We start from the raw sequence: 27,363 nt of genomic DNA, 5'->3' as shown, positions 1-27,363 counted from the left end.
AAAAAATGAAGAAATAACATGAGCCTGCGTTTCTTTTATTTTTATGACCTGGCTGCCTTAGTAGAAAGGGGTTTTCGTGGAAGCCACGCTACTGTGTAGATGGCCATCAAGGCGGTAAACCTGGCTATCGGCGACCATGAAGGTGAATGATGATGGGGTATGTTATGACAGTACACATCTAATGGGGGAGACAAAGTGGAAAACCAAAACAAATTTTAAATATAGACGACTATATCCAGTGGAACAATCCCGCTCACCTCGTGGCATGCAGCGTCAAATACATGGTTGAGCGTGTAAGAGTGGCACCATCCCTGGCTGAGCGGATGAAAATCCAGTCCATTTTAAAAGATCATAATCACCGCGTAGTTATCGAAAGAAACTTGAAGACTACAAGCGCCAAGACAAGGCTAAAATATACGCAATGTATATGACATTATTGAATTAGAAAAGGAATAAATTAATGGCCACACCGCATGCTTTTGGGCTACACCCCCAACGAGGAGCAACATTTGGTGTTGATCGGCTAGGAAATAACCATAAATATGCAAATGGTAAAGTACGCATGATTTTAATGCAACATGGAAAGAGTCAATGTTGTTGTACTTTGTGCTACAGAATACTACGGGATAATACAGGGTCAATTGGCGCTTTCGACCTTATAGCATCCGCTTGATACTGATATCGTACGCCTACATTGGAAGATAAAAGTCTCTCATCCATACCATCAGGTCTATGTGGTGATGTAGGAGGACGGGACGAGGGAACGGGGACTTTTCTGTTAAACGTGTTTTGTCTGTCAAACGAATCACCTTGCCATTCAAAACGGTAACTGTAAATACGGTAACCGCTGGCCCCACTCAGTTGATCGTACATCTGGAAGACGTCTCGTCTTTGGGCATATTAATGGACCAATGAGCCAATCATTCGGCATCGATTAAGCAGCTCTACAATGCACTGTGCAAGTAGTTGCCAATCTAGATGTTTCACATGCATAATGTTCCCAGTCACTAGTTACAACGCAACTCACATGAACTTGCAACAATAAACACGTACCCACTGTCAACCTAAAAGCAGCTTGGAGGACTTCGGAGGTGCCCGTTTATAGATGCACATTAAAAGTTAACGGCTTCGCCTCTTTATAATGACAGGCAGAGTCGACAGCAAGCAAGTACATACATCTTCCAACCAACTTTGTTGTGGCAGAAAAAGTTAGATTGATTGACATCCTTCGGCGTACAACTGTGAAATCGTCACCTCGTGACATGCATTGCGGCTGAAATATATGTCTGCCCGGTGACCTGCTACTTCATTCATGCCCTCGCACCACCCTGGATCACCGTGACTGTTTCTGAGAATTGTGATTGCGACAATATCCCTTTGGGCTATAACCGATAAAAAGAAAGCTTTCTCTCGATGTTTGTATCCATAGCGGATATAGTCCAGCAGGCCGACAAGCCGAGAAAATAGCTGAAAGTTTGGGAACTGGCAGCGTTGCATTCATTGCTGGTAAATTAGTAGAGCCCCAGTGCACCAAATGCGCAAAGCACAAGACTGCCTCCAGACCACTCTTCCACAGATCTAGTTTTTATCCATGTCGATTACAAAGTATGGAATCAGTCAATGAAAATGGCCGCGAAGCTCTGCTTATGCCACCGCATGTTTCGCAATGTAAAATTTCGTCAGCAGTACAGATTATTCTGCACCAACAAAATAAGTAGGTTGTCTGACAAACACCAGCAGGTATGTTTTGTAAAACAAACGGAAGTGCGAAGCGGAATGACTCTTTACTTAGAGTTTGTACGTGTGAAGGGCTGTACAAGCCACTCTAAGGATGATAAAGGTCGTATTGATGTCATTTTAAACTTGACTGAAAACAAAAACGTCATCTAGGTTGGGATTGTGTTCTAGCGGCTCAAGAGATCAAAGTGTACTCTCCCACTGTCCTGGAAAGTGCGCTAGACCAGTCTTTGAATGCGACGCTCCCCATTAATTAAGTGCAGTAGTTCTGTTCTCTTACGGCACAACTCAGCCTGAACAACCTGGAGTTTATCTACAGCTTTATCATGGCCTACGGTTTCGTTTCTGTGTATATCTTTGCAAATATAAATTTGTTTACTCGGAGAAGGCTAACGCATTAACTACGACGCCACCAACCATCATAACACCGGTTGCCATTCACGCTTGTTCAGCCGGAACTACGAATAAAACAGCAGCGGCAACTTAAATATTTCTGACTGGATTATGGCATGTTTAATCAGCACATACTTTCAGCAAATGATGAACCTACTTTGTAAGTGAACATGCTCGCATTGTATGGATTGCATTCAAGTTTTAGGCTTGCTCCTTTGAAACTCTTGGATATAAGGAAGTAACCGAATTCCAGGCTAGCAACCAATGCACTGTGGCAGATCATATTGATAATCTGCTTTCCGTCAACAAACATCCTTCGCACAGATACAGCTACACATTGCTATAAATAACATATTGGGCATGTTGCAATCAGTTATTAGTACATGGGTCTCGTCCGTTCCTTAATGTGACATCCCTACCTGTTTTCCGACTTTTGAAACTATAGTATGGGCGATATTATGGAAGTGGCTAATGCTGTTGTTTCATTTTACCATTGTAACAGTACAACAGCTCCGGTGAAAACGGCTACAAAGGTGGCGTATTCAAGCCAATCCGAAAGTGTGACTTCGTCGCACTTATCATACTTTGCATTCATGGGACAACCGTTGTCATATTTTTCCAAAACGAAACATCAACGGCTATCATCACATAGGCCTCACAGTTCCAGAGGCACTTATTATTATTTATTCCCGCTTGCTCCTTAGCCAAGGAGCAGCTCCTCCTGCTTTCGAGTTCGGCCTTCTGCAAATTTTTCCCTGGTATCGACCGTTTAGGATGTTCGCTCTATCCTCCGCAATCACGCTGTGGGGCCATCCTCTGACCTGATTTATGTGCTGTCTGTATAGCCTACACAGAGTGTTGTTATCAATCCGCTCAATAGCGGCCTGAGTAAAGACCTGTACCTGGTCAAGAGTAAAGGTAAAGCAGTGGACTGCAGAGATTTCCTGTGATTTAATTTCGTCGGCTAGTGATGTGCCTCTATATTTAACTGTGCCCCATGAGGTAGCAATTTATCTAACACAACTTGAAGAGGAGTCGTAGTAAGCCTCGCTTTGAGTTCATTCTTGCTATACGTCTTCCTCGAGATAGTTTAGGTAAACTTATCCAATGTAGTAACAGATATGCTCATAAAATTGACAAGTGTATGACTTTCTGCAAGCGTTCTATGCCGTATTCTGCAGAAGTGGACGCGCTTCAACCTGGTAGAAGATTTGAAAAACAAAATCCAACAATGTTAGACTTGTTTTCTTTTCGCATTTGTGTGAATATTGTTGAGCAACTATACACAACAGCTGGTCCTTGCACACCAATTTTCAAGGTTTAAGTTTTACTGCCAAATTATAATTTCCGTGGTTTATCAATGTTGTATCATTTTTGGGGTCCCAAATAGAGGGTTGTCTATCTGACGAAATATGTCATGAAAGCGGAAAGAAAATCTGTTATTCCAATATCCCGACTAGCATAGTGACCTGTATGAGGTGACATCCCACAAGTGACTCTTTGAACGCACTTTTCCATTGCTATATGGCGTCTTTATTAAAGGTAAATGCGTCTAGTACCATCGTGCAAATTACACACATTCTGCTTATTGTAATAGCAAACGTCCACAATACTGAGGAAATCCCCGTGTAGCAGTACATTGACAACAATCTAGGTTTATAAAGATTAATAAAACGTGGCATACGACAAATTTTGTTCCAAAAGCAAAAATCTCAACAGTGAGCACGTATTTAGAGCTATCAATCGTCGCGTCTGCCGCAACCGTTGTCCCAGTTGTAAGAACTGATGAAATCCACAGACACCAGCAAATCATCTAAATCAAGCTGCGCTTTACAAACATCATCTGAATGACAGTGACATTGACGGCGTGGTATACCACCGATTTCAAATCCTCTCAGTATAGGGGTCTGAGCTTTATGCCTACGTTCTGCCGTTCTTGCTGACCTTATTGTCGAAGTCTCTGAGGCAGACTCTCTAGCCTGCTGACTGCCTGGAATTACAAGCAAGCTATTTAACCTGCGATTCCAGCTAAAGGCAAACAAATACCTCGAGGATCCAAACACTTACATACATCAGTGATTAAAAGCAACAGCCAATAATGAAAGACGTTGAAAAATACAATCAGATGAAAGCCTAATTACGCCGTGTGGCCAACAATGTACACTACGCTGTGACAATACAGGAAGAGGCAAAACACAGCTCTAATCATAATCGGGAAATGGCCTATCCTCCTTTTATGAACACAAAAAAAAATCTAGATATTCCCAGCAGAATTTCGGCACTTTCAGAAGGATCCTCCTCCACCTAAATTTGATGAAACGTCTCATGATAGGACAAGAAATAATCTCAAAAGACCCTATTTAATATGCTTAGGAGAACTGCAGCTGCCTCGCGTGCTCTTTCTCTTTCATGTCTGCAAATTCGACGTTTTATAATTAGTAGCCTAAGTGCGTTGCATTTCTAATGTGCCCCTAAGTAATGGCTGTTTATAACCTGACTGAACATCTCCTCATCTGATCATAGGTGCCAAGTACTATTAGTTCATGCTAGATGAGACATTGTGGCTTCAGTTTGTAAATACAAGGCATGAATATGTGGCAGAGAGTAGAGACACAAGTACCTACCATCCTGTTGTGTCTACAAACCATAGACGCAACCTTACATAAACTGTTTATCTACTCACTACCATGTATGAATGCATTGTATGTATACAGATTCATCCGTTATAAAGAAACGTTTACCAATTTTACCGTATTAAGGACAAAATTACTTAAGACGGTAATACTTTAAGAATTTACACATATAAATAATTTTTGTCAAAGTAAAATGTCTAAGTGAGAAATAGTTTTTAATAACAACGACACATTTTCTGTAATGAAGAATGTTCGTTCAGCAAAAATTTGTGTGAGAAATGTTTACAGAAATAAATTTGCATACAATGTGCCAGTATGAATGCTATCCATATTACATCATGAGAACCCTTGCCCGTCCTGTGCATTCTGACTATGCCCGTCAAGGCTCAGCAGAGGGCTTATACCATGTTCCCTCGGGGCTCTCATTCTTCACGAAAAGTATACCTCGGAAAAAGGGGATGGGAGACGCACCACGCCTCAAATTTAGATTCAACTGTCTACCAGCTGCAGACATGTTGCAATCACAACAGTTTACGTCCAACCTCTCCCTGAGTTCACTGCACTAGGAAAAACCAGTGTACTAATGGATATCATATCAATGATATCATAAAATGATTATCACGTTCTTTTGGGCTGCTTGGTAGTAATTGAACAAACAAAAGCGGACTAATTTGAATCAAGCGGACTAATTCGAATGTATGATAATATACGTTTGATCATCAATGTAGCACAAAGATTCGACCATTTCCAGGCTTGATGGTTCATATCTGATGCAAGACTTACCATCATATGCAGGAACTTCGCATGAAGCTTCCCTTTGTTCATCTGGACGTGGAGGAGACTGGGTGAATTGACATATTCCAGGTTCTGTTGTTCCAGAGCTGTCCGTCGGTTGGGATGATCGATAGTCCGATTCAGTCTCATACACAATAGGAGGAGGGGGATTCCTCTTGGCATTCTCAAAAGCTTCCAGTAGTTCATCTCTACTACTTGAAACTGTTGTAACGCTGGAGATGAGGCTATGACGCTGGCTACCTGCATACAGAAAGATAAGTTTTGAGGATTCTGTATCTTCTTGTCATCTTGGCATTCGTTGTAATCATTTCATCAATTAAAACTGAAGGTTGAGAATGTGTTTGATGAGATCAGATGTCTATCGTACTCTCTATTGATTGATTGATATATTATCCCCACATTTTATTATCCACACTTTATTCTGTGGGTATGGGGTGATAATTTGTGTTTGTATTGGATGATCAATTTTAATCTAAAATTTGTGGCTTTTTATTTCATACAAAAAATTCTATATATGGAAAAGGAATGTTAATACCATGCGCAAAATACAACAGCAAACAAAATACATCACAGGATGATAAAGCAGTGTTGTTCTTTAGTTTTAAACGAGTAGGTACTAAAACATAAAGGATATTCTGTCAAAGATCTACCTGTTCCTCTGTCACTTGGTGAACTTCTTGAGCCAGACTTTTGCTTACTGTAGGCACTTTGTGGTCTTGGTGGAGCCATTGTAAATAATGCATGAATCTGGTCAGCACTTGCATATTTTCTAGGACTCAGCACAATACCTAACATAAATACATGATAGAATAATACATTCAACCATAAACCTTTGTTCATAATCCTTTAAAGTGAAGCTTTCAGATAAACGATATGTCTGATGAAATCATGAAGTATTGTTATCCTGCTGAAATATTTGTTTTTCTTATATTCAGGTCTATAATTATTCAAACTGGCTAAAAATCTGACATTGTATGTTGTACACAGGATAAATATATCCAGAGCTCAATGCAAGAGTCCAAAACCCAAGATTATAAAAGTCTTTTAAGTTCTTTCTTGTTAAAAAAGATGACTAAATGCCACCAAAATTGCACATTCTGAAGTTTAACTCCTATTACAAATGTTCACAAAGTTATCATCCAAACTGCATCAAACATTTGCATGTATAATCATAATAAAGAAAGTTTCAAATGCCTGGAAAATGAAATCAATATCAAAATGTATTTACCTTGATTGTCATAGCCTTCTCTTTTTGCTCCATAAATCTTGCCTGCTGGCAATGGTCCTGGAGCTTGATCCTCTGCCTCTTGAAGTGATAACATCTAATAATAATAATAATAGAAATTAATAATAAAAAGTAAGTATAATAATAATAATAATAATAATAATAATAATAATGATAATAAATAATAATTATTATAATAATAGTAATAATAAAAATAATAAATAATAATAATAGTAATAATAATAAATAATGATAATAATAATTATAGTAATAATAATAATAAATAATTATAATAGTTATGATAATTATAATAATAGTAATAATAATAATAATGATAATAAATAATAATAATAACAATATTAATTATAATAATAGTAGTAATAATAATAATAAATAATAATAATAATAACAATAATTATAATAATATTAATAATAAAAATAATAAATAATAATAAATATAATAATAGTAACAATAAAAATAATAAATAATAATAATTATAATAGTAGTAATAATAATAAATAATTTTAATAATAGTAATAATACTAAATAATAATAACAATAATTATAATAATATTAATAATAATAATAATAAATAATAATAATTATAATAATAATAACTATAATAATAGTAATAATGATAATAATATACATGTTGGTTGATTAGACCCTTTATACTTTATAAATATTTGCACCAACTTTTACAATTTATTATTATAAAACATGTTTCATTTAACTATTAACATTTGATCGACTTCAACAAAACTGTTTTATATTTCAAAAGGTACAATATATATTAGTATATAACTACATATATAAAATAATATTCAAATCAATTAGGTAAATCAGCAATTAATATAAAAGTTAGGTATTAAAACAGAGTTCAAGTTTAATAAAAGCAAACTACCGCTCTTTGAGCCTCTTCCTTCTCCAAACTAATAGAGTCCTTGTCAAATTCCTGTTCCTTCTTGTTAATGGGAGGATGATCTGAGAACACTAGTTTGAGCTCATTAAATGTTGCATAAGGATTGATATTATCTTCATCATCTAAAAAAACATTAAAATCCATGAGAAAAGTAAATGTATTGGGTCATGTGTTTTATTTGTTTTCATTTTCAGTCAAATATCAAATTGTTAATACTGGTCACTGGGAAACTAGCAAAATATTACATTATGACCACAAACTAATAAAATATAATTGTGTTTAATTTGTTTTCAGGATGCATTCTTGGTTGATCAAGAGGCAGGTTGTAATAGGCAGATGAAAAATGAAGTTGGAATCCACATAATTTTTCTATTGTTCTGGCAATCCAAGCTGTTTTAATGATTGAGCAAGCACTATTCAATCCATTTATATTACAGTGATGATATAAAAACCACAGAAATCTTTACCTGACCTGGTGATACATAATCAAAAACATAATGATAGAAGAAAATTTTCAAAACTGTCAATATTTTGCTATTGCAATATCAGGGTGAGTCTCCGCTTGTCTCTCATTGCATTTCCTGGTTCATATGCACATTGTATATAGAACTGTCATGATAAATATTTCTTAACCAGTTTTGTAAAAACCAACCCCTTTTCAATAAATAGGCTACACCTGTGAGGTTTGTAAGACCTGGCAAACAATTTTCGAATTTTATTTATCTTATGTCTTCGTTACATATATAAATGCATAGAAATTGTTAGCAAAATTTTGTTATTTTGTGAAATATTAACTTGGTGAAGGATTTACAAGGTTCACAAACTGCCAGCCAAAAGCGTTTTGAAGTAAAATAAGTAATTTACTTGATGTTCAACAAAGAAGACTAATTTCTATGAAGAACACCATATCAGATGGTTGCAGATTTTCAAATTTATCTTGACTATTATGCACTATGCGATATAAGAGGTTCAATAAATATGAGGTATGACAAAAAATATTACAGAAATAATATGCAAAAATGGAATTCGTACCAGATTTCTCAATTGATGCATTATCACTTGTTGTTTTACTGCCATCATTAAATATCCAGGACTGTGTATTGTCATGTATATTGTCATCTGAATGTAAGGAAATCAAAAGATTCACATTTCTGTTAGAGAACGGGTCTGGAGTTCCTTGGCCAGGGCTTAAATCCAAGTTTTGTCTCTTATCAAGATCATTCATTAAGGATGTCTCAGCAGTTATGTCCCTTCTCATACAGGTGACATTTTCTGTCAACAAGTGGAGAAATGAATTATAAATAGGCATTACAATTCTTCAAACTAAGCAATATTAGTTAAAGAAAGACAATATCGACTGAAAGAAATTAAAATGTTAAAACAATCAAAATGCAGCTCATAATAATAACAATATCAAATATTAAACTTAAAATCATCAAACTTTGAAAGGAAAGTGATAGCTTTTCTATACAAATTCCAGTGAATATAAAACAAAAGGAACTGGTCAAAATCTCCAAGTGATCCTCTTGTCTTACTTGAAAACTAGATCTAAAGAAATAAATATAAAATACATTAACTTTAACTAAAGATTACAGCTAAATGATCAAACGGTTGTTCTCCTTAATTCATGGCTTCATTGAACAAACACAGTCTTACGCAGAGAAGAAATGTACCAACAAGAATCATTAACGACTATGTTAATACTATCTTCATATAAAAACTGGATGTTAAATATTCATCAAGGACTATGTTAATACTATCTTCATATAAAAACTGGATGTTAAATACTCATCAAAGACTATGTTAATACTATCTTCATATAAAAACTGGATGTTAAATACTCATCAAGGACTATGTTAATACTATCTTCATATAAAAACTGGATGTTAAATACTCATCAAAGACTATGTTAATACTATCTTCATATAAAAACTGGATGTTAAATACTCATCAAAGACTATGTTAATACTATCTTCATATAAAAACTGGATGTTAAATACTCATCAAGGACTATGTTAATACTATCTTCATATAAAAACTGGATGTTAAATACTCATCAAAGACTATGTTAATACTATCTTCATATAAAAACTGGATGTTAAATACTCATCAAGGACTATGTTAATACTATCTTCATATAAAAACTGGATGTTAAATATTCATCAAGGACTATGTTAATACTATCTTCATATAAAAACTGGATGTTAAATATTCATCAAGGACTATGTTAATACTATCTTCATATAAAAACTGGATGTTAAATACTCATCAAGGACTATGTTAATACTATCTTCATATAAAAACTGGATGTTAAATACTCATCAAGGACTATGTTAATACTATCTTCATATAAAAACTGGATGTTAAATACTCATCAAGGACTATGTTAATACTATCTTCATATAAAAACTGGATGTTAAATACTCATCAAGGACTATCTTAATACTATCTTCATATAAAAACTGGATGTTAAATACTCATCAAGGACTATGTTAATACTATCTTCATATAAAAACTGGATGTTAAATATTCATCAAGGACTATGTTAATACTATCTTCATATAAAAACTGGACGTTAAATACTCTGAGGGTTTCTTGTGAACTTTCATTAAACATGGCATACATTATTCTCATGTATCCACTTCACATGTCAATCGTCACTTAAAGAAAATAATCAATTGATATCCAAGATTAAAATTACCTATATATACAGAGAGAGAGACTTTCTACATACAAAATACCTTTGTATCTTATAAAATCTCGCCTTCGTCGGCAGTACAGAGCTAGGCCAATGATCAGTACAAGAATAAATACTATTGCAGCACACAGGGGCACCATGATGTAGACCTTCTCGTAAAAGTATGGCTCACTCTTGTGGTAAATATACAGTGGTGATAAAGGTTCTACAAAATTCAAAGATCACATTTTCTGAATAATATTTAAGTCTAATTCGTTTAATACTCAAAATATTTTTAAGAGTTGATTTCATAATTTCTTTAACATTTTATTGTATGTCTAATTCTCAACGCTATTATTTTGGTAATATTAAAACCATAATGTTCAGAGAATTGTGTCAAGCTTTCAGAAACAAAACCAGTCAAGAAAGCTTCAATTTTAAAACAATAACAGAATCTTGCAATGTCATATAGCGACTTTATGCCCAAAGAAAATGTTTAAAGGATCCAAGAAAACACCCACCCACACACAGATAGATAGATAGATAGATAAATAAATAGATAGATAACTGTGTTAGTTAGCTGATGGACTGTTTATTGCCTAATCGAATAAAAAAGTTTCTCAAAACAAAATCCAGGAAATCAATATCTAAACTATCAATTTTAAAACTGCTAATTTAACAGAAAAGTGGAAAATAAATATTTCCAATAAAGAAAAAATGTATTTCACAAAGCTTATGCAATATTTTATTAAAACCTGGTCACTCAATCACCAAGACAATAGCATAATTTGGTTTTAAAGGAATTTTCTAACAAGTACGTTACGTTGTTTGATATATTATATCCATGTTTCAAAATCTGTCATATCATAAGCAATAATGCAGATGTAGAATAAAAATGGTTGTTTCATTCATTTGTATGCTTATTCAAGTTTCCTTAACAAAGGTTTGTCATGCTTACTTCCGGTATAAGTGAGGGTGGAAAACTTCAGCAGACATTCTGTAGAACCAGGGGCACTGTGTGCAGTAACTTTCATTTGGTACCATGTGGCAGGTTGTAGATCATGCACCGTAAATATTGTCTAAATTAAATCATAGAAAAGTAAATATTACCAAATAATGGCATTGTACTAACAATATTGACATCATTTATTTGGTGCCAACTTTCACATTAACCATTGAATTGTACCTGGAAGTCTACACAGGTAAGCCAAATTTGAGGGAAATATAAGTGTTTACAGTAAGTAACCTATGATGATGATCGCACCCATTACTGTATATATTTGTACCTTTGCAGTAGTATCAAACCACAATACTATACATCAGTAGTATATTTTGTCTTGTTTGAAAAAACAATACTCTCTTTACTTCAAGTAATGTAAAAAGTTATTTAATACATATGTTTTATGCTTTTTGCTACATTATAAATATTATTTTTTCTTGAATGTTACTGCTTTTTGAGCCCCAGTGTAAAAATCTGGAAACGTCATGACTTACAGTATTTGGCTTCAGATCGTTTGCAATATCTTCCCAGGAACTGTCACCTGATACCTGATACTTAATCGAGAAGAACTTAATTGGGCAGTGTACTATCTTCCATGTACTCATATCCAATTCAAGAGACGTTGTGTTAACATGCAAGAGTATACTGCTTTGAACGGGCATTATGGGTACTGAAAAATCAAAATATATATCTTAAGTTAATAAATCTTTTTTTAAAATGTCTCTAAAAGACCAATTTATCTAAACAACTGAAAGGGAACAAAACAGAATAACAGTGTCTGAAATTTAACTCCTTAGGAGTGAAGTCTGGTAACAGTAGCCATCAAGATTCTCAATATATCAAAGACTATTAAAACAATTGCTCTGAGCTAATCCAAAATTAATGATGCAAAACAAAACTCACAGCCCTATGTGTTAATCATGTCCCCCTCACCGATATCCTTCATGTACACAAATGGAAGCAAACTTATAAAGCCATTGGCATACTTTAGAAACATTGGCTAATTCTTGCATTATTTAAGAGAAATCAAGTTCACCTTGAAGTCCTAGTATTCAGACCAATAATATCCAAAAGCACTGTTGTGTATATAATATATGCAATTTGCAGATGCAACAAAAAAAATATCACTTATATTAACAAGCATTTGGTTATTAATTAAAAACATGAATAAAAATATTGCCTGATAGATAGAAACACCAAATGATACAATTTCGACACTGCTGTTTCTTTTTATTTATTAAAATTTAATGTGTGTCACAATATACAAAGGGTGCAAAGAGTCTATACTGCTGATAAAAAGCATGTGCTAATTGTAAATTAAAATCAAATATTATCTAGTACCTGATCCATTCGTCTGTGCTTCAATCATGTTACTTTCTATACTTGTGCCAACTTCGTTAAAAGTTCGAATTGTAAATTTGTATGATGTTCCACATAGCAATCCCGTGGCTGTATAACTCCTATTGGCACGGCCAAGTTCCATTTCCCGCCAATCGTCATGTTCCTTGCGATACCTCAGTAGGAATCCTATACAATATAAGTTTCACTTATCATTACAATGTCAATTAATTAGATGTTTTTGGGGTAAAATGAATATCAAATATATTTGAAATTAATAATTAATTAAAATGACAAATCAACATGGTGCATTGATGCTACAATGCAATATTTTATTTTCATGTGAAAGTTAACTCCAATTTTATGAATTTAATATGCAAGAATACTCATCAATTCCAAACATCATATGATTTTGAAAGATAACATATTTATAGACCACTGGGAACTGGTGAAGAAGGTCTAAGAAGGTCTAAGAACAGTGTACCCACAAATCTGATGTGCATACTTCTGCTCTGAAGTGATATATTACAGTAAATACAGTATGTTCCCTCCAGCTTTAAATAACTTTTGTGCATGGTGAAACTCTATGTACAAGCTAATATTGATCAGAAACCAATGTAACTAATGTGTCTGACGTATGTTTTCATATTGGTAAGTCTATAATACATTGCCTACACACATAGTGGGCAATACAATATGTAGCATACAATAAATGAAGTTCCCATTCAAATTCCCAGAACTGATTCACCAGATTATAGTGTCATACATCTCATATGTGACACTTGCCATAATAACTAGCAAGAACCCTGTGCAATTTTCTACAGCGATAAAAACTCTCCTAGATCACAAGATAAGTAAGGTTTCACTCTCAACGTAATCATGCAATTATCAAATGAGTTACATAATGGTAGTGGTCACTCACTATGAACTACTATAAAATTGTAAATCTCCTTCATAACCTTTGATGACCAAACAGTTATATAACACAGTTTGTTTGCCTGTTTTATCTTAATACCTGTTATTATCCTCACCTTTTATCTTACTGCCTCCATTGCTTCCTGACAACCAGTTGACCTGTATTGTGGATATTGTGACAGCAGCCAACGACAGTATAGGAGGATTGGGAGGTGCTGAGAAAATATATTTTTATTTAGAATTGGTTTTGAATATATATCACACAGATTCATTATGATGATTATATGATCACAAGTATGCTGAAAGTTGTCATCATGGAAGAAAAAGAGGAAAGAGAAAGAGGACTGTTGCTATAGCAGGAGTTGATTTCAGCTAAAATGAATAGGAAAATGATATGATATTACGATTTGAAGTAGTTGCATAATGGTGCATTGCTTCCATTTCAAAGGAAAGGATTCAGCAGAACTGGTAGTTATTGTGGTATAATTACTATATTTATTCAACATATTGTTTGCAATGATAATGTTGGCTGTTATAATTGCAGTGGTTGTTTGATAGAAATATTGATCCTTGTTACATTAAGGAAACGGTCATATATGCCAGAAACAATGACAATGAACTAAGTTTTCTATTAATGTTTCTTTTTGAATTATTTGAATATACATTATACTAACCCTCAAATAGATGTGTGTGTTTCAATAATCTCTCACAACAATGATCTCTCATTTACAAACATAAAACTAGTGCAATATATTAGAAATGATAAAATAAAGCTTGCAATGAAAGGATACATCATACGTGGAGAGTACAGGATGTTTAATAAAAAACTTCTTTAACAGACATGAGTCATATGTATGGTCAACTGTACAACACTTTCACTACTAGGTTACAATATAGATCCACTATACAATATATTACAGAACAGTATAAATGGCAGCATTTTGTTATGACCATGCGGATATCTAAAACATTTTAAATACAAATGCAAACATTCATTTCAACATTAGTTTCAAAAGCATAGACACATACTGTTGATTTCAAGTGCTAGCAAGGTTATAGATCTCATCAATAAAACAGCAGCATTAATAGGGTAATTTTCGAAATAAAATGATGGAACGAAAAAGGGTAATATGGAAGCTATGTAGGCAAACTCTTTTGGAAAAGAGGAGCAGCAACAAGCAAAAAATGCACATTGACTTTGCAGAGAGGATGAGATAAAGGAGGACAGTCATCAGGTTCATTAGTGTCAGTTCAGTATATCTCAAAAATGCTACTGAAGAAAGGTGACATGATTTTTATATTTGTGACTGAAAATCCTTTCTCTATATGCATCACGTAAATATCTGATCATGTTTTCTATAGGCATCAAGAAACTATTTGAAAACAAGTTTACTAGATGTGTCATGAATCTATTTGTTAAAATGTTTTCTATAAGGCATCAATTAAATATCTGATAACACGTTTCCTATATGCATCGAGTAATTGTCTTAAGTTTTCTAAACCCACCCAGTATTATCTGAACATATTTTCTATAGACATCTTGAACAAATCTGTCGTGTAATTATATGATTAAAAAATCCAATTTTAACAAGACTTTATCTAGAAGTGGTTTTGGGTGGTAGTCGTAAATGATGATGTCGTTGATAGTTGGTTGGCTGTTATTGTTGTTGATCATATTGCAGTATATGAAGCTGTTCCTGCATCTGATAAACATGTAGCATACTTCATATGCACATACATGTATTTGTTTCCAGACAAAGACCTTTTTCTTCATTGAAAGTTTTCAGGGTGTCTATCGTTTCCTTCAATCATAATCCAAATAAATTTTGGATATCATATATAGAAATAATAGTACATACAATACAGAACAAATTACAGTGGTGTAAACTTGTATGGTTTACCTATAATTTATGCAGTTGTTTACTTTTTCATCAATGTATGGACATACAACTGTTTTGTATGGTATTTTTCATACAAAATTTTCAGCTTGTTTTTTTAATGTTTTTCATTCTTCTTTTTCTTATCTTTTTTTTTTATTTTGTGTACATCCAGGACTCTAGGCATAATTTTTTTTAGAACAACAATTCAGTGAGACTAAGGCGACCTGAAACAACCAATCAAATCACACTCAAAACATCTGATAATGAAACGAGTTTCGTTCATGGTTCAACTCCTGTGTGTGAAGATCTTGTCGTTTATCGCTCTGAAATGTGACACTCACTCGGATATCTGATATTGACTAACTACCTGTGTAGTAAGTATGTTTTCTCATTTTATACATCATTATTTTATTATTCAATCAAATGCATATAAAGTTTGCATCAATTTTCTTACTTTACATAGTGTGGCAGTCATGTTGGTGTAACCATAATTCCTCCAACTTTTCTCTGTGGAGATAAAGTCGATTTATTAAAATTTGTATTGATATGCTAAATAAAAATAAATACTCTACTGATTTTAGCACTGGCATTTTATTGTCCTGTTATAGTTTTGAGTTAAGTTTGTCAGATACATAATGCAAACAGGAAGATGCATTGCCATAATGATGGAAGTAGTACAGATAATGAGTGATGTCATTCTCATGGCTCAAAAATATGTAACACTGCCAATTTATATCAAGTTTGTGATCGAAATCAGCACACCATGTAGCAAATTTATAACTTTTCAAACACCAGATATGCAATTTTAATAGAAACGATCAACAGCTTGAGAGGTATAAACTTCTGGACTGCTACTTTGTCAATTTTTTTATTTCTAGATTTCAATTTTTGGAGAGCTCCTAGTCCTACAGTATAAGACACATCACCTGATATTATTGTTCTGGGGGATACTAACAGAAAAACAACATGTGTTATGTCTTACATTGTAGGACTAGAGAGCTCCTGGCATAATATCTTGGGGTTTATGAGGAAAAATATAAATTTGTAACATATTTGTAATCAGAACATCTTCCTATATCACATGTCAAATCTAATTTTTAAACTGTTTTTTTATATTTCTCTCACCTAGCTGAAATATTCCACAAATGGCTGAGCCTAACCCAAAGAAACATAAGCTTGAAGACACTGACCAAGGTCATGGTAAGTTTCAGGCTGATTGGATTAAAGTCTTCCCTGGCATTGTAGATGTATCCAAGTTAGGATCTTCACATGCTTTTTGTAAAATATGCAGCAAAGACATTAAAGAGGTGGTGTCAAGCATATATGATCTGGAGGAACACTTCACTACAAAACTGCATGAAAGAAATTTTGAACTGAAGAAGGAAGCATCCATCAAAAGCTTCTTTTCTTATCCAAAGCAGGAAGATGATACTGTTATAAGTAAAATTAATGAAATAAAGTTTCAGAAATGTACAGTATTATGTAAATATGTGTAAAAATACTTTGTGTATGGCACTAATTGTTTTAAAACTGTTGATCTTATATAATGTACGAATAAATTTTTTCATGTGAGGGTTTTTTGGTCTTTGTAAGGTTTTTATTGGCTTGGTGTACAGGTTATCATCTCAAGGGGCTGACACCTATGGAATTATACATATGCAATATTGTCCATATAAATGAATTCCCAATGGAAACTTTGATGTATCATAATTCTATTCAGATCATTTGCCTCATCTAACCTTCGCTAAAACTGTTTTAATTTTCATTGTACTTTAGAAGTAAAATAGATCATGGTAACACAATTATGGCTTCTTTAACAACATCTGTAATACAGTATGCATGCTGTATTTTGCAACACTGTAAATTTTACAAAGCCTTATGGTTCGTAAATGGTATGAGACAGTACAAAATTGTTGGAATAATATGAAGACAAGCTGGTATTATCAGAAAGACCATTCAGTTTGGTATGTAACTGTATGATATGGTATGAAATGATAAGACAAGATGGTATTATCAGAAAGACCATTCAGTTTGGTATGTAACTGTACGATATGGTATGAAATGATATGCTGGTCTGTTAGCATATAAAGGATTTAACAGATGGTTTTAATATTCAGAAATTGAATAAATGATTGATGTACTGTTAGAAATGGTAGAAAGCGCTGAAGGTAGACAGGCCATTGAAACAAACAGAAATGGTTCAGAACACAAAATGGATTATGCAAAAACCTTACAAGTACTCTAGGTATGGCATTACCAACAGCTATTAAGCAACACATACGAACATGAGACTAAACAGCAAACAGATTCAGTATTAGTCTAGATAACCGAACAACATTAAACTGAAACAACAGTATATTTCACTTACTCCTAATACTACTGTCCACTGTTTGATGCAACCCAGAAAGAAAATATTTTTTATTCAGCCATTTTTGTCATGACCTCACACACTTTAAACATGACTGGCGACAAGTCACTACAGTATTAAATAATTATTTCTTCCTAACTTCAGGATGCTGGCCATTTTATCTTATAATGAATCCATAGTCATATAATCCTGACAATTCCATATGCTTATTTGGGTTGAGGGTTCAAGGTGAGATTCTTCAAGTATTATTACAAGATTTAATGATTTTGGATGCCCCCAAAAATATACAGAAATAAACATATAATTTCATTGTCCAGTATCTCTGATGCTCACTGTATAAACTAACTTTACTAAATAACATACAAAAGAAACATTTATAAATCAAATAAAATTTAGCCTACTTAAGACAGAGCACTTAATCTACTACACGTCAGCAAAGTATACAAAATACGGTACATGATTTTTATATCATATAAGCTTTGCAGGGACTTGGGGTGGGTGGGAATAATTTTTTTCCCAAATGGGACACATGATATTGTAGAAACCTGGGAGGGGAGGGGAATTATTCATCTACAAAATGGGACACATATTACGATAGATACATTTTAATTTTAGTAACCATCAACACCAATACTCTGTATCTCAAATTATAGCTACCATGCGAGACCTAAAACGCTGTCTCCTCAGTGCAAAGCGTACAATTATCATAAATGTTCTCTTATACTAAAATATTTGAGGAAAGGAACTGATACTATTCATTTCATTCAGTTGTTATTATGATTTTTATGCCTAAGTGTATTTGGTTAGGCCTCATTCCTAAAATATCATTCAACAATTACCTTGTACACTCAGTCCAATAGTTATGGAGTCACTTCCATGGATGTTCCTAGCTGTACAAGTAAAATTTGCAGCATCCATGCCAGTGACCATTTCAATCAGTAGGGATCCGTTAGACAGAAGTTGACGTCTGCTGTCTGGCATTATTTCAATACCCCTTAAATAGAATTTAAAATGATATTTTAATCTAAAATGATAATAACATTCTGAAAGTACATATAGAACATTAATAATATAACACTATTGAATCAACCATATCAGTTTTGAAAACTTTAGTACTTTTTGTCTAACAACAATATAACATGAACCATAAATATTTTATTAATATTAAAGTGCACTTACGATTAGAATAAAAGTGACACATTACACATTACAGCATGTTTTTTACAAGATGGACCATATTTAGCATGTTATTGGCACACATATGGATACATATCAGATATCATTTTTAAAAAGGTGATGGGGGCATGATTTTGAACTTTAAACTTTATTTCACCTATAGGGTTCATACCCGAGAACTAGTAGCTGAAACATTAATATTATAGTCAATGATAACTAAATAAAACTTTAGTACCTTTTGTCTAAATGATAATTTGTAAATAAGAAGAAAAGGAAACAGTAAAACTAACAAATAAAATAATTTGTAATATAATAAAAGGAATGATAACTCAATAACAAAAAAATGATAATTGACAAATATGAAGAAAAGTAAACGGAAACTCTACAACAAAAATGATACTTTTTAAATAAGAAGAAAAGAAAATGATAACAATTCACAAGTTGTAGATAAGAAAAAATGTAAAAAATAATAAAAATGATAACTTGTAAACAAAAAGGTAAATATAACCCAACCACAAAAAATGATAATATGTAAATAACAAGAAAAGGAAATGATAAATTAGCAAAAATATCATAGTTGTAAATAAGAAGAAATGGAACTATAACTCAACAAAAATGATAATTTATAAATCAGAAGAATAGCAAAATATGACCTGACATGTTGATGTATGTGTTTCATATCTTACAGAACATTGGACAAGAATTGTCTTCTATAACACTTGCTTTCTATTGGATGAAAATACCTTACACTCCAGCTCACAAAAGGAAGTGGATTTCCCATGGCAACACAGGGCAAAAGGACACTTTCCTGCCAAGGTATTAACAACACCTGAGAAAAAGTGGCAATCCTAGCTGGAGCTGAAATTATATTAAGAAATGCATTCGGTAAAGATGTGTTTATACATTTTTGCAATTTTGATTCTAGTCTAAAACTCTCCTCATTCAGTGATATGAAACAAGGCTGCAGTAAGAAACTCCAGTCTACTATATATAGATTAATTTAACCTTTGTAAATTTGTGGCAAATTTACAATTTCAGAAACTTTGATGTGTTCAAATTTTGCAATTTTGCTTTTTAATTAACTGATACACATGTTTTGTACTCCCTAAATTTAAGCAACGTAATTTTTTTCTTTGCAATTTTATTTCAACAACAAAAGTCATGAAAACATCACCAAAACACCCTCTTCCATATCAGTTGGAACTTTTTCTTCATACAGTATATTGTATATCACAATGTTTGGTTATGTGTGCATTATAAACATATAATTATATGTTACTGCATTTTTATGTGAAAATATGAACGAGTTTTGGGATGGAATGCTGCACGACTTGGGAGTGCTGTATATCCTTCCGACAAAACGAGTTCATATTTTCCCATACAAATGCAGTAACCTTTTTATTATATGCTCATTTTTTTATTCTACCTAAGGTTTAATTATATAAACACAATACACTACAAGAAACAACGTAAATGAATGTATGCCGCATTCCAAACTAAATACACAAGCACATATTCATCATTACACAAATCAACATTATTACTGCGCACATAACTCCGCCCAGATAAATTTGAACATTGAAGAAGCTAGGGAGAAGTGTACTGACATCTGCAAATGTGTTTCTGTTTCTGTCATTGAATGTTTGAAATCATAATGTGGGAAAAATATGAAGTCTTTCAATTGCAATTATCAAAAAGACGCTATGGAATTTAATGCTTATTTCATTTTGAGTGCAGTAAGGAGGATGCAATCGCACTTATCATCGAAATTACAGCACAATTTTGAAATGTGTAATCCAGATTGAAAACCTATGACATGGCTCATGTAATTAGGATTTGCAGAATTAAGAAAATACATTTTGAGGTAATTCAGGATGTAAAACTGTAAGTATATTTTATTTTGCCATTCTTATCACCAGCTAAAGAAGAGAGTATATGACTTGTCACTTGTATGTTATTTGTAAGGACCTTATCTTGCATCTGTTATATACTGTAGCTAGCCTAAATCCATAACATTGTATCAACGTGGAATGTGCCAAAGCAGGTGGTATGTGGCAGTCCATGAAACATCTGTTTTAGTTCATTCAGAAACAAAATTAAACAACCACAACATAAAGAGCCTCTTACGCGAGTGTACATGATTTGTTTACAAATCAAAAGTGCTGGCGTCTGCATCCATTGTTTGTTATCAATAGAAAGTAGTTCCTTTATGCACATGAATGCTATATGTGTATTGTCGCACAGATTCAATATCGGGTAATACTGCACGATTCTGACAATGTAAAGTTAACGGGGGAAAAAATGAGCATATAATAATGCATGAATATTACATTCAAAACCTCATGGGTATTGAATCAACTGACCTTTACACTTTAAGGAGAATGCTCTGCCCACTACATTGCATAGCAATTATGTTAAAAATCATCGGGATTTTTCACTAAAAAAAAGAAAGTGGGGGTGACAGAATACATCTCAGTAAGTTGCTAAAATTGCATGAAAACTGGATGAAAACATTGTACAATTTATACAGGCAAAATTGTCTAGGTGAGATGCTCAGTTGTACAAACTTTTGTGTAGTGAAAATCTGTAAGTGTAAGAATGCAAATAGGTAAATCTTCACGCATTCCTATATACTCACAAATAAGTCGAGTCAATCTGCCAACATCATAGACCCAGATCTGCTGTCACAACAGGCACCTACAAATCAGCATCCAAGTTCTATGTTCTACTGATTGCTCTTAGCAACCTACAGATACTGAGGTATTATGCAACGGCATATCTGGGTCTGTGCAGTTTGCAGTTGGACTCAACTTATGAGCAAATACACAATAAAGATGTATTATTAAATTAGTCAGCTGACTCTTGGAACAATGGTTTATATGCTGTAAGTTCCCTTGCATCTGCCGCACTCACCCAAAAGGTAAAATTTAACAGCGTATTACATGTTTAGACTTGGTAATTACTTACATGTATCACTTGGAATTGCATTAACAGTTTCAGAAGGTCCACTTTCTCCTATAATTGTACTGGCCGTCATGTAAAATGAGTATTTCTCTCCAGTCACAAGATCACACAAGGTGAAAGAATTCATTTTAGTCAATATATCTAGCTTTGAAACCTGCAACAGAAATTAATAATAACAATAATGATAATAATAATAATAATGATAATAGTCTTTTTTCTAAGATAGGTCACTGGCCCAAATTACAAGCATGTATTAAAAATATGGTACAAACACAACATATAACAATTCTAGGATTAACAAACTGACTCTCTAACCTTGTATTGATTTTGCTAGATAATGACATTATTTAGGATATTCATATTACTATTGATTCTTGGGATAAAGTCATAAAACTTGATGTAATGTGCATTACAATGAACATATGAAGGTACATAAACATAGGTGTCAACTTGTACGGTTTACCCGTAAATTGTACAGTTTTTTCCTTTTTTGTCAGTGTACGGCCATTTGACCATTTTGTACGTTAATTTTCATACAAAATTTTAAATTTTTGTTAAAAAAACTTTTTTTTTGCTTTTTTGTTTTGTGTGCATCTGAGACTTGGGGCATTATTTTTTATTTAGAACAAGAATTCAGTCAGACTATGGTGGCCCGAAACAACCAATCCAAACATACTCAAAACGGCTCTTTTCCTTTGATAATGAAACGAGTTTCATTCATGGTTCAACTCTTGTGTGTGAAGATCTTGTCATTTATCACTCTGAAATTTGAAGCTCACTCGGATTTCTAATACTGATTAACTACCTGTGTAGTATGTCTTCTTATTTTATATATTATATTTTATATATTATTATTTTATTATTTATACTTATTACTATCAAATGCATAAAGTTTGCATCAATTTTCATACTTTACATAGTGTGGCAGTCATGATGGTGTGTGGAGATAAAGTCGATTTATTAAAATTTTAACAAAATACTAATTGAAAATAAATACTCTACTGATTTTAGCACCGGCATTTTATCATGCTGTTATAGTTTTGAGTTAAGTTTGTCAGATACGTAATGCAAACCACAGGGGCTCATATCGTTGCTTACAATTGACCTGTCATACATGCACTATATTATAACTAGTTATTATATAGTATATGTATGACAGGTCAATTGTAAGCAATAATACAAGCCCCTGTGATGCAAACAGGAAGATGCCATAATGACAGACGTAGTACAGATACTGAGTGACGTCATTCTCATGGCTTGAAAATATGTAACAATGCCAATTTATATCAAGTATGTGACCAAAATTGGCGCACCATATAGCAAATTTATAACTTTTCAAACACCAGATATGCAATTTTAACAGAAACGATCAACAGCTTAAGAGGTATAAACTTCTGGACTGCTACTGTGTCAATTTTTTTATTTCTAGATTTCAATTTTGGAGAGGTCCTGGTGTAATATCTCAGGGTTTATGGAGAGAAATATAAATTCGTAACACATTTGTAATGGGAGATCTATCTATATCACATGTCAAATCTAAAGTTTTAAGTTATTTTTTTTTATTTCTCTCATCTAGTTGAAATATTCCATCCTTCAAATGGCTGAGCCCAACTCAAAGAAACGCAAGCTTGTAGACACTGATCGAGGTCATGGCAAGCTTCAGGCTGATTAGACTAAAGTCTTCCCTGGCATTGTAGTGTATCCAAGTTTGGATCTTCACATGCTTTTTGTAAAATATGAAGTGGTGGTGTCGAGCATATATGATATGGAGGAATACTTCACGACAAAACTGCATGAAAGAAATTTTTTAATGAAGAAGGAAGCATCCACCAAAAGCTTCTTTGCTTAGCCAAAGCAGGAAGATGATAGTGACATAAGTAAAAAGAATGAAATAAAGTTTCAGAAATGTAAATAATTATGAAAATATGTGTAAAAAAACGTTTTGTATAGCATTTGCAGTTTTAAAACTGTTGATCTTATATAATGTATGAATACATTTTTTCGTGCAAGGTTTTTTTGGTCTTTGTAAGGTTTTTATTGGTCTGGTGTACAGGTTTTCATCTCAAGGGGTTGACACCTATGCATAAGCCTTTCTCATGTTATCATACATTTAACATCATAGTGAAAGTCATTTTCTATATATGCATAAAAAAGTCATAGCTTTTCCACAGAGAGGATACCGAACTATATTTACCATTATGGGAAAGGTTCCATTTCTGAACATGTATAGCAAGTTAGCACTGTGTGAAGAGTGAAAACAATCTACATAATATTGACAATTTGTTTCTGATCTTATCTTAGAATCATAACCTATTCATTGAATTTAACTCTCCAAATATTTCTTTTTGAAAGATATCTTAACAACATTGTTTAAACATAATGAAAAGGAGTGTCTCATCACCCACCCTTTAATTAACCCAAACCTTTCCCATTCCATTAAAACAGTAGATTTTAACTTTGTTTACCCAACAATCCCAGTATTCACCCATGTCAGCTGTAGGTTGTAGCCTTGTTTTGGGCATCTATCATCAGTCATCTTTAATAATTTGAACTAGTTCTTAAGAATTCTTATATATCTTACTTCTTGCATTGTCATTCTACCTAACTTATTATAGATAAAACTGTTAATAATAATAATAATAATACTGTAGTATTGTTGTTGTTTTGTTCTTGTCAGTTGTAGTAGTTGTAGTCCACAGCGCTAAGGTTAACCAAAGTTTACAAATACATTCCTATCCTTAGTTCGATTTCAAACCTGCAAATATTATTAATATCATTATTATTACTATCATTATTATAAAAGAAACTATGGTTAAAATTTACATTCTTTACAGATGATTAAGTTATACTTTCCAGCAAAAATACATAGTCATACTCCCTTCAAAATATGACCATAACTGATGATCAAAACAGCAAATATTTTTCCAGGAGAAAGGTAACAAAATGTCAAAGGTGATCGTGTCAAGGCCACGACTGAAACATTGAAGTAAAGTGGGTGGCCATAATCTCAACGTTATAAGAATGAGACAGCGTGTATGCCTGAAGATTCATCTTGTGTATGAAGAAAATCCATCAAGGGGTTGAGAGAAACACAAGTAAATGAAAAGATCTTAACGAAAGCTTGAACACAAAATTTCTAGATGTATGACCTTGATGCCAAGACAAAATAACAAAGCATGTGTACTGCAGACCTAATTGTCCTAATTTTTTAAAAATTCATTATAAATATCATCAAAATTCATCAATGGGTTTAGTAAATATAAGAAAATGGAAACACTTCAAACACAACCTTAACACAAATTTATATTAATGTGTCCTTTTACTGATGTCAAATAGGCAAGTGAGCATACCCCAGAATGAACTGCCTAAAACATTCATATTTATTCATGCCAAGTATGAAAAAAATCAATTAAGGGTTTAAGTAACATGGGAACCTGCAAATGCTTTGGTCAAAGCCTAGAAGCAATTAGTTTTGAACTGTGACTTTGAACCTCAGCATTAAAAGCCTCAGTAGTTGTCAATGAATTCATATTGATTTCTACCAAGTATGCTGCAAATCTATCAAGAGGAGGAAATAGAGTACATGAAAATGGCAAACATTATTCAAAACAGTAGGAAACTATTAATGCCACCCCTGCCAACAGAATATTTAGGGATATTTTTTTTATTTCCACTTATATGGACTGCGGAAATATTACAGTAATGTATTCACTTCTTAGACTACAAACATTGAGTAAAAGAGCCTTCTACAAAAAGTATACCATATTTGTCTCTGTTTCATTCCAATAGTAAACTCTGTACTTTATTATTACTCCATTCTTGTGATAGGGTGGTCTCCAAGAAAGATGGACACAGCTGTCGTTCATCACAAGGGCCTTTAGTGCAGCTGGTTCCTCTGGAACTTTAAAAAAATGTAGATATGTTAGTTTTGTAACTACAAGCAATTGTAAATTTTAAAAAATTTAGCTAATGAAGCTGATAAATCATGAATACTATCAGTATTTTTGGACAAGGCAGTACAAAGTATATTTTCAGTGAGAAAGTATATAACGTTTATCTTGGAGAGTACATTCCCAAAGAACTAAATAATACTAGCATTAACATATGAAGTTACACTCCTGACACTGCAAACAAAATATAGTGAATTAACATAAATGTATACGAATGCTGAATGGCACACTGATAGATATCAATGTTGTAGTGCATTATTTAGGCAATTGCTACAAGTAAATTGCCGAATACGTTCAAATTTTTTTAGATAAAAGTCTATTTGCCATAAATATAAGACTATATAAAACTATTATTTTCTTCTTAGTAACAATGTATTTGGAAACAGTTATCAAATAAAAGCAACATTTACCATCTTCTTGAGTCCTTACATAGATGGCATCACTTCTGACACCTTCCCCCTTTCGGGTATAGGCTAAAACCTGTATACTGTAATTTGTGAATTTCTCCAATCCATTTATCACTGCTTCTTGTCCACTAGAAGTAAGGCTACTTGCATCCGTTTCATCTATGGAGAAAAGAGGAAAAATTATCTAAGTCAACCCAATATTTCCTCTGTAAAGCCATGTTGCTAAACTAAAAGCAATTTTTCATGGGAAGAAAACACAAATATTAACTTGGTCTGATGTCAAGGACACTGATTCCAATCTGAGCAATGTGATATGTCTGCATAGTTTGCTTTTGAAGGGAAATATAAACATATACATGTATCATAAACAAAATTAAAGTTTATATTAAATACTTTGTTGATTATACCACCTTTCTTTGTAACAGCCTATCTCTATGACATTGTGATTAGTGGAAAATATATAATCCCAGGTTTAAAAGATTTCATTAATTTGCAATGCTTATACATATTGCTATCATTAATTAACAATTTTGCACATAGTTAACAGTTGCTAGACATGTATTAATGGGATAATTTTCAGACACTAAAATTCTTTATATTCTGACAAAATGAAGTAATATTATTGATCGCTGGTTGTCGTAGATGACCTCTGTAAGTTGTTTCATCTCTATTTGCAGGTTTTCTAATAGCTTTGAACTCTTGGGAAGTTTAAAATAAATTTATTTACCTTCGTCACTTCTGACAAGTTTGTACATGACTTTGAAACCCTGCAGAACGCCATGTAGGGTGTAGAAAGGAGGAGGAGACCATACAATCTTGATGCTCTCGGAACTGAGTGCTGTGGCCTGCACATCACTAGGAGGCTGGCTTGGTACTGAGAGGGTAATTTCATTTTTAAATCAATTTTGCAGTGGTTATACAATAAATGTAATTTATATTATGATATTATTCAGGAGTGTAAAGAAGATGCTTCTTAAGTTTG

At 33.1% G+C, this 27,363-nt stretch overlaps 1 protein-coding gene across 1 annotated transcript in view; it reads right to left on the bottom strand.

The window, feature by feature from the left end:
• LOC149794474 (cell adhesion molecule DSCAM-like) overlaps window positions 1-27,363 on the bottom strand; it is a gene marked incomplete at its 5' end in the record, with an annotated part of 83,017 nt that overhangs the window by 9,341 nt on the left and 46,313 nt on the right. The window contains 17 exons of the mRNA XM_089969121.1: window positions 5,547-5,798; window positions 6,209-6,346; window positions 6,787-6,880; window positions 7,689-7,828; window positions 8,739-8,978; window positions 10,448-10,609; window positions 11,342-11,462; window positions 11,878-12,053; window positions 12,725-12,910; window positions 13,753-13,851; window positions 17,885-17,902; window positions 18,724-18,878; window positions 19,804-19,918; window positions 22,028-22,178; window positions 25,786-25,925; window positions 26,385-26,540; window positions 27,109-27,255. Of these exons, the coding sequence (XP_089825247.1) occupies window positions 5,547-5,798; window positions 6,209-6,346; window positions 6,787-6,880; window positions 7,689-7,828; window positions 8,739-8,978; window positions 10,448-10,609; window positions 11,342-11,462; window positions 11,878-12,053; window positions 12,725-12,910; window positions 13,753-13,851; window positions 17,885-17,902; window positions 18,724-18,878; window positions 19,804-19,918; window positions 22,028-22,178; window positions 25,786-25,925; window positions 26,385-26,540; window positions 27,109-27,255 (2,490 nt within the window). The remainder of the gene's footprint in view (window positions 1-5,546; window positions 5,799-6,208; window positions 6,347-6,786; window positions 6,881-7,688; window positions 7,829-8,738; window positions 8,979-10,447; window positions 10,610-11,341; window positions 11,463-11,877; window positions 12,054-12,724; window positions 12,911-13,752; window positions 13,852-17,884; window positions 17,903-18,723; window positions 18,879-19,803; window positions 19,919-22,027; window positions 22,179-25,785; window positions 25,926-26,384; window positions 26,541-27,108; window positions 27,256-27,363) is intronic.

The sequence above is a fragment of the Sinohyriopsis cumingii genome, chromosome 8 (assembly GCF_028554795.1).
Source record: "Sinohyriopsis cumingii isolate HCF-2022 chromosome 8, ASM2855479v2, whole genome shotgun sequence".
Classification (NCBI taxonomy): Eukaryota; Metazoa; Mollusca; class Bivalvia; order Unionida; family Unionidae; genus Sinohyriopsis; species Sinohyriopsis cumingii.
The sequence above is the reverse complement of the archived record's forward strand: the minus strand, read 5'-3'. Positions and strand labels throughout refer to the sequence as shown.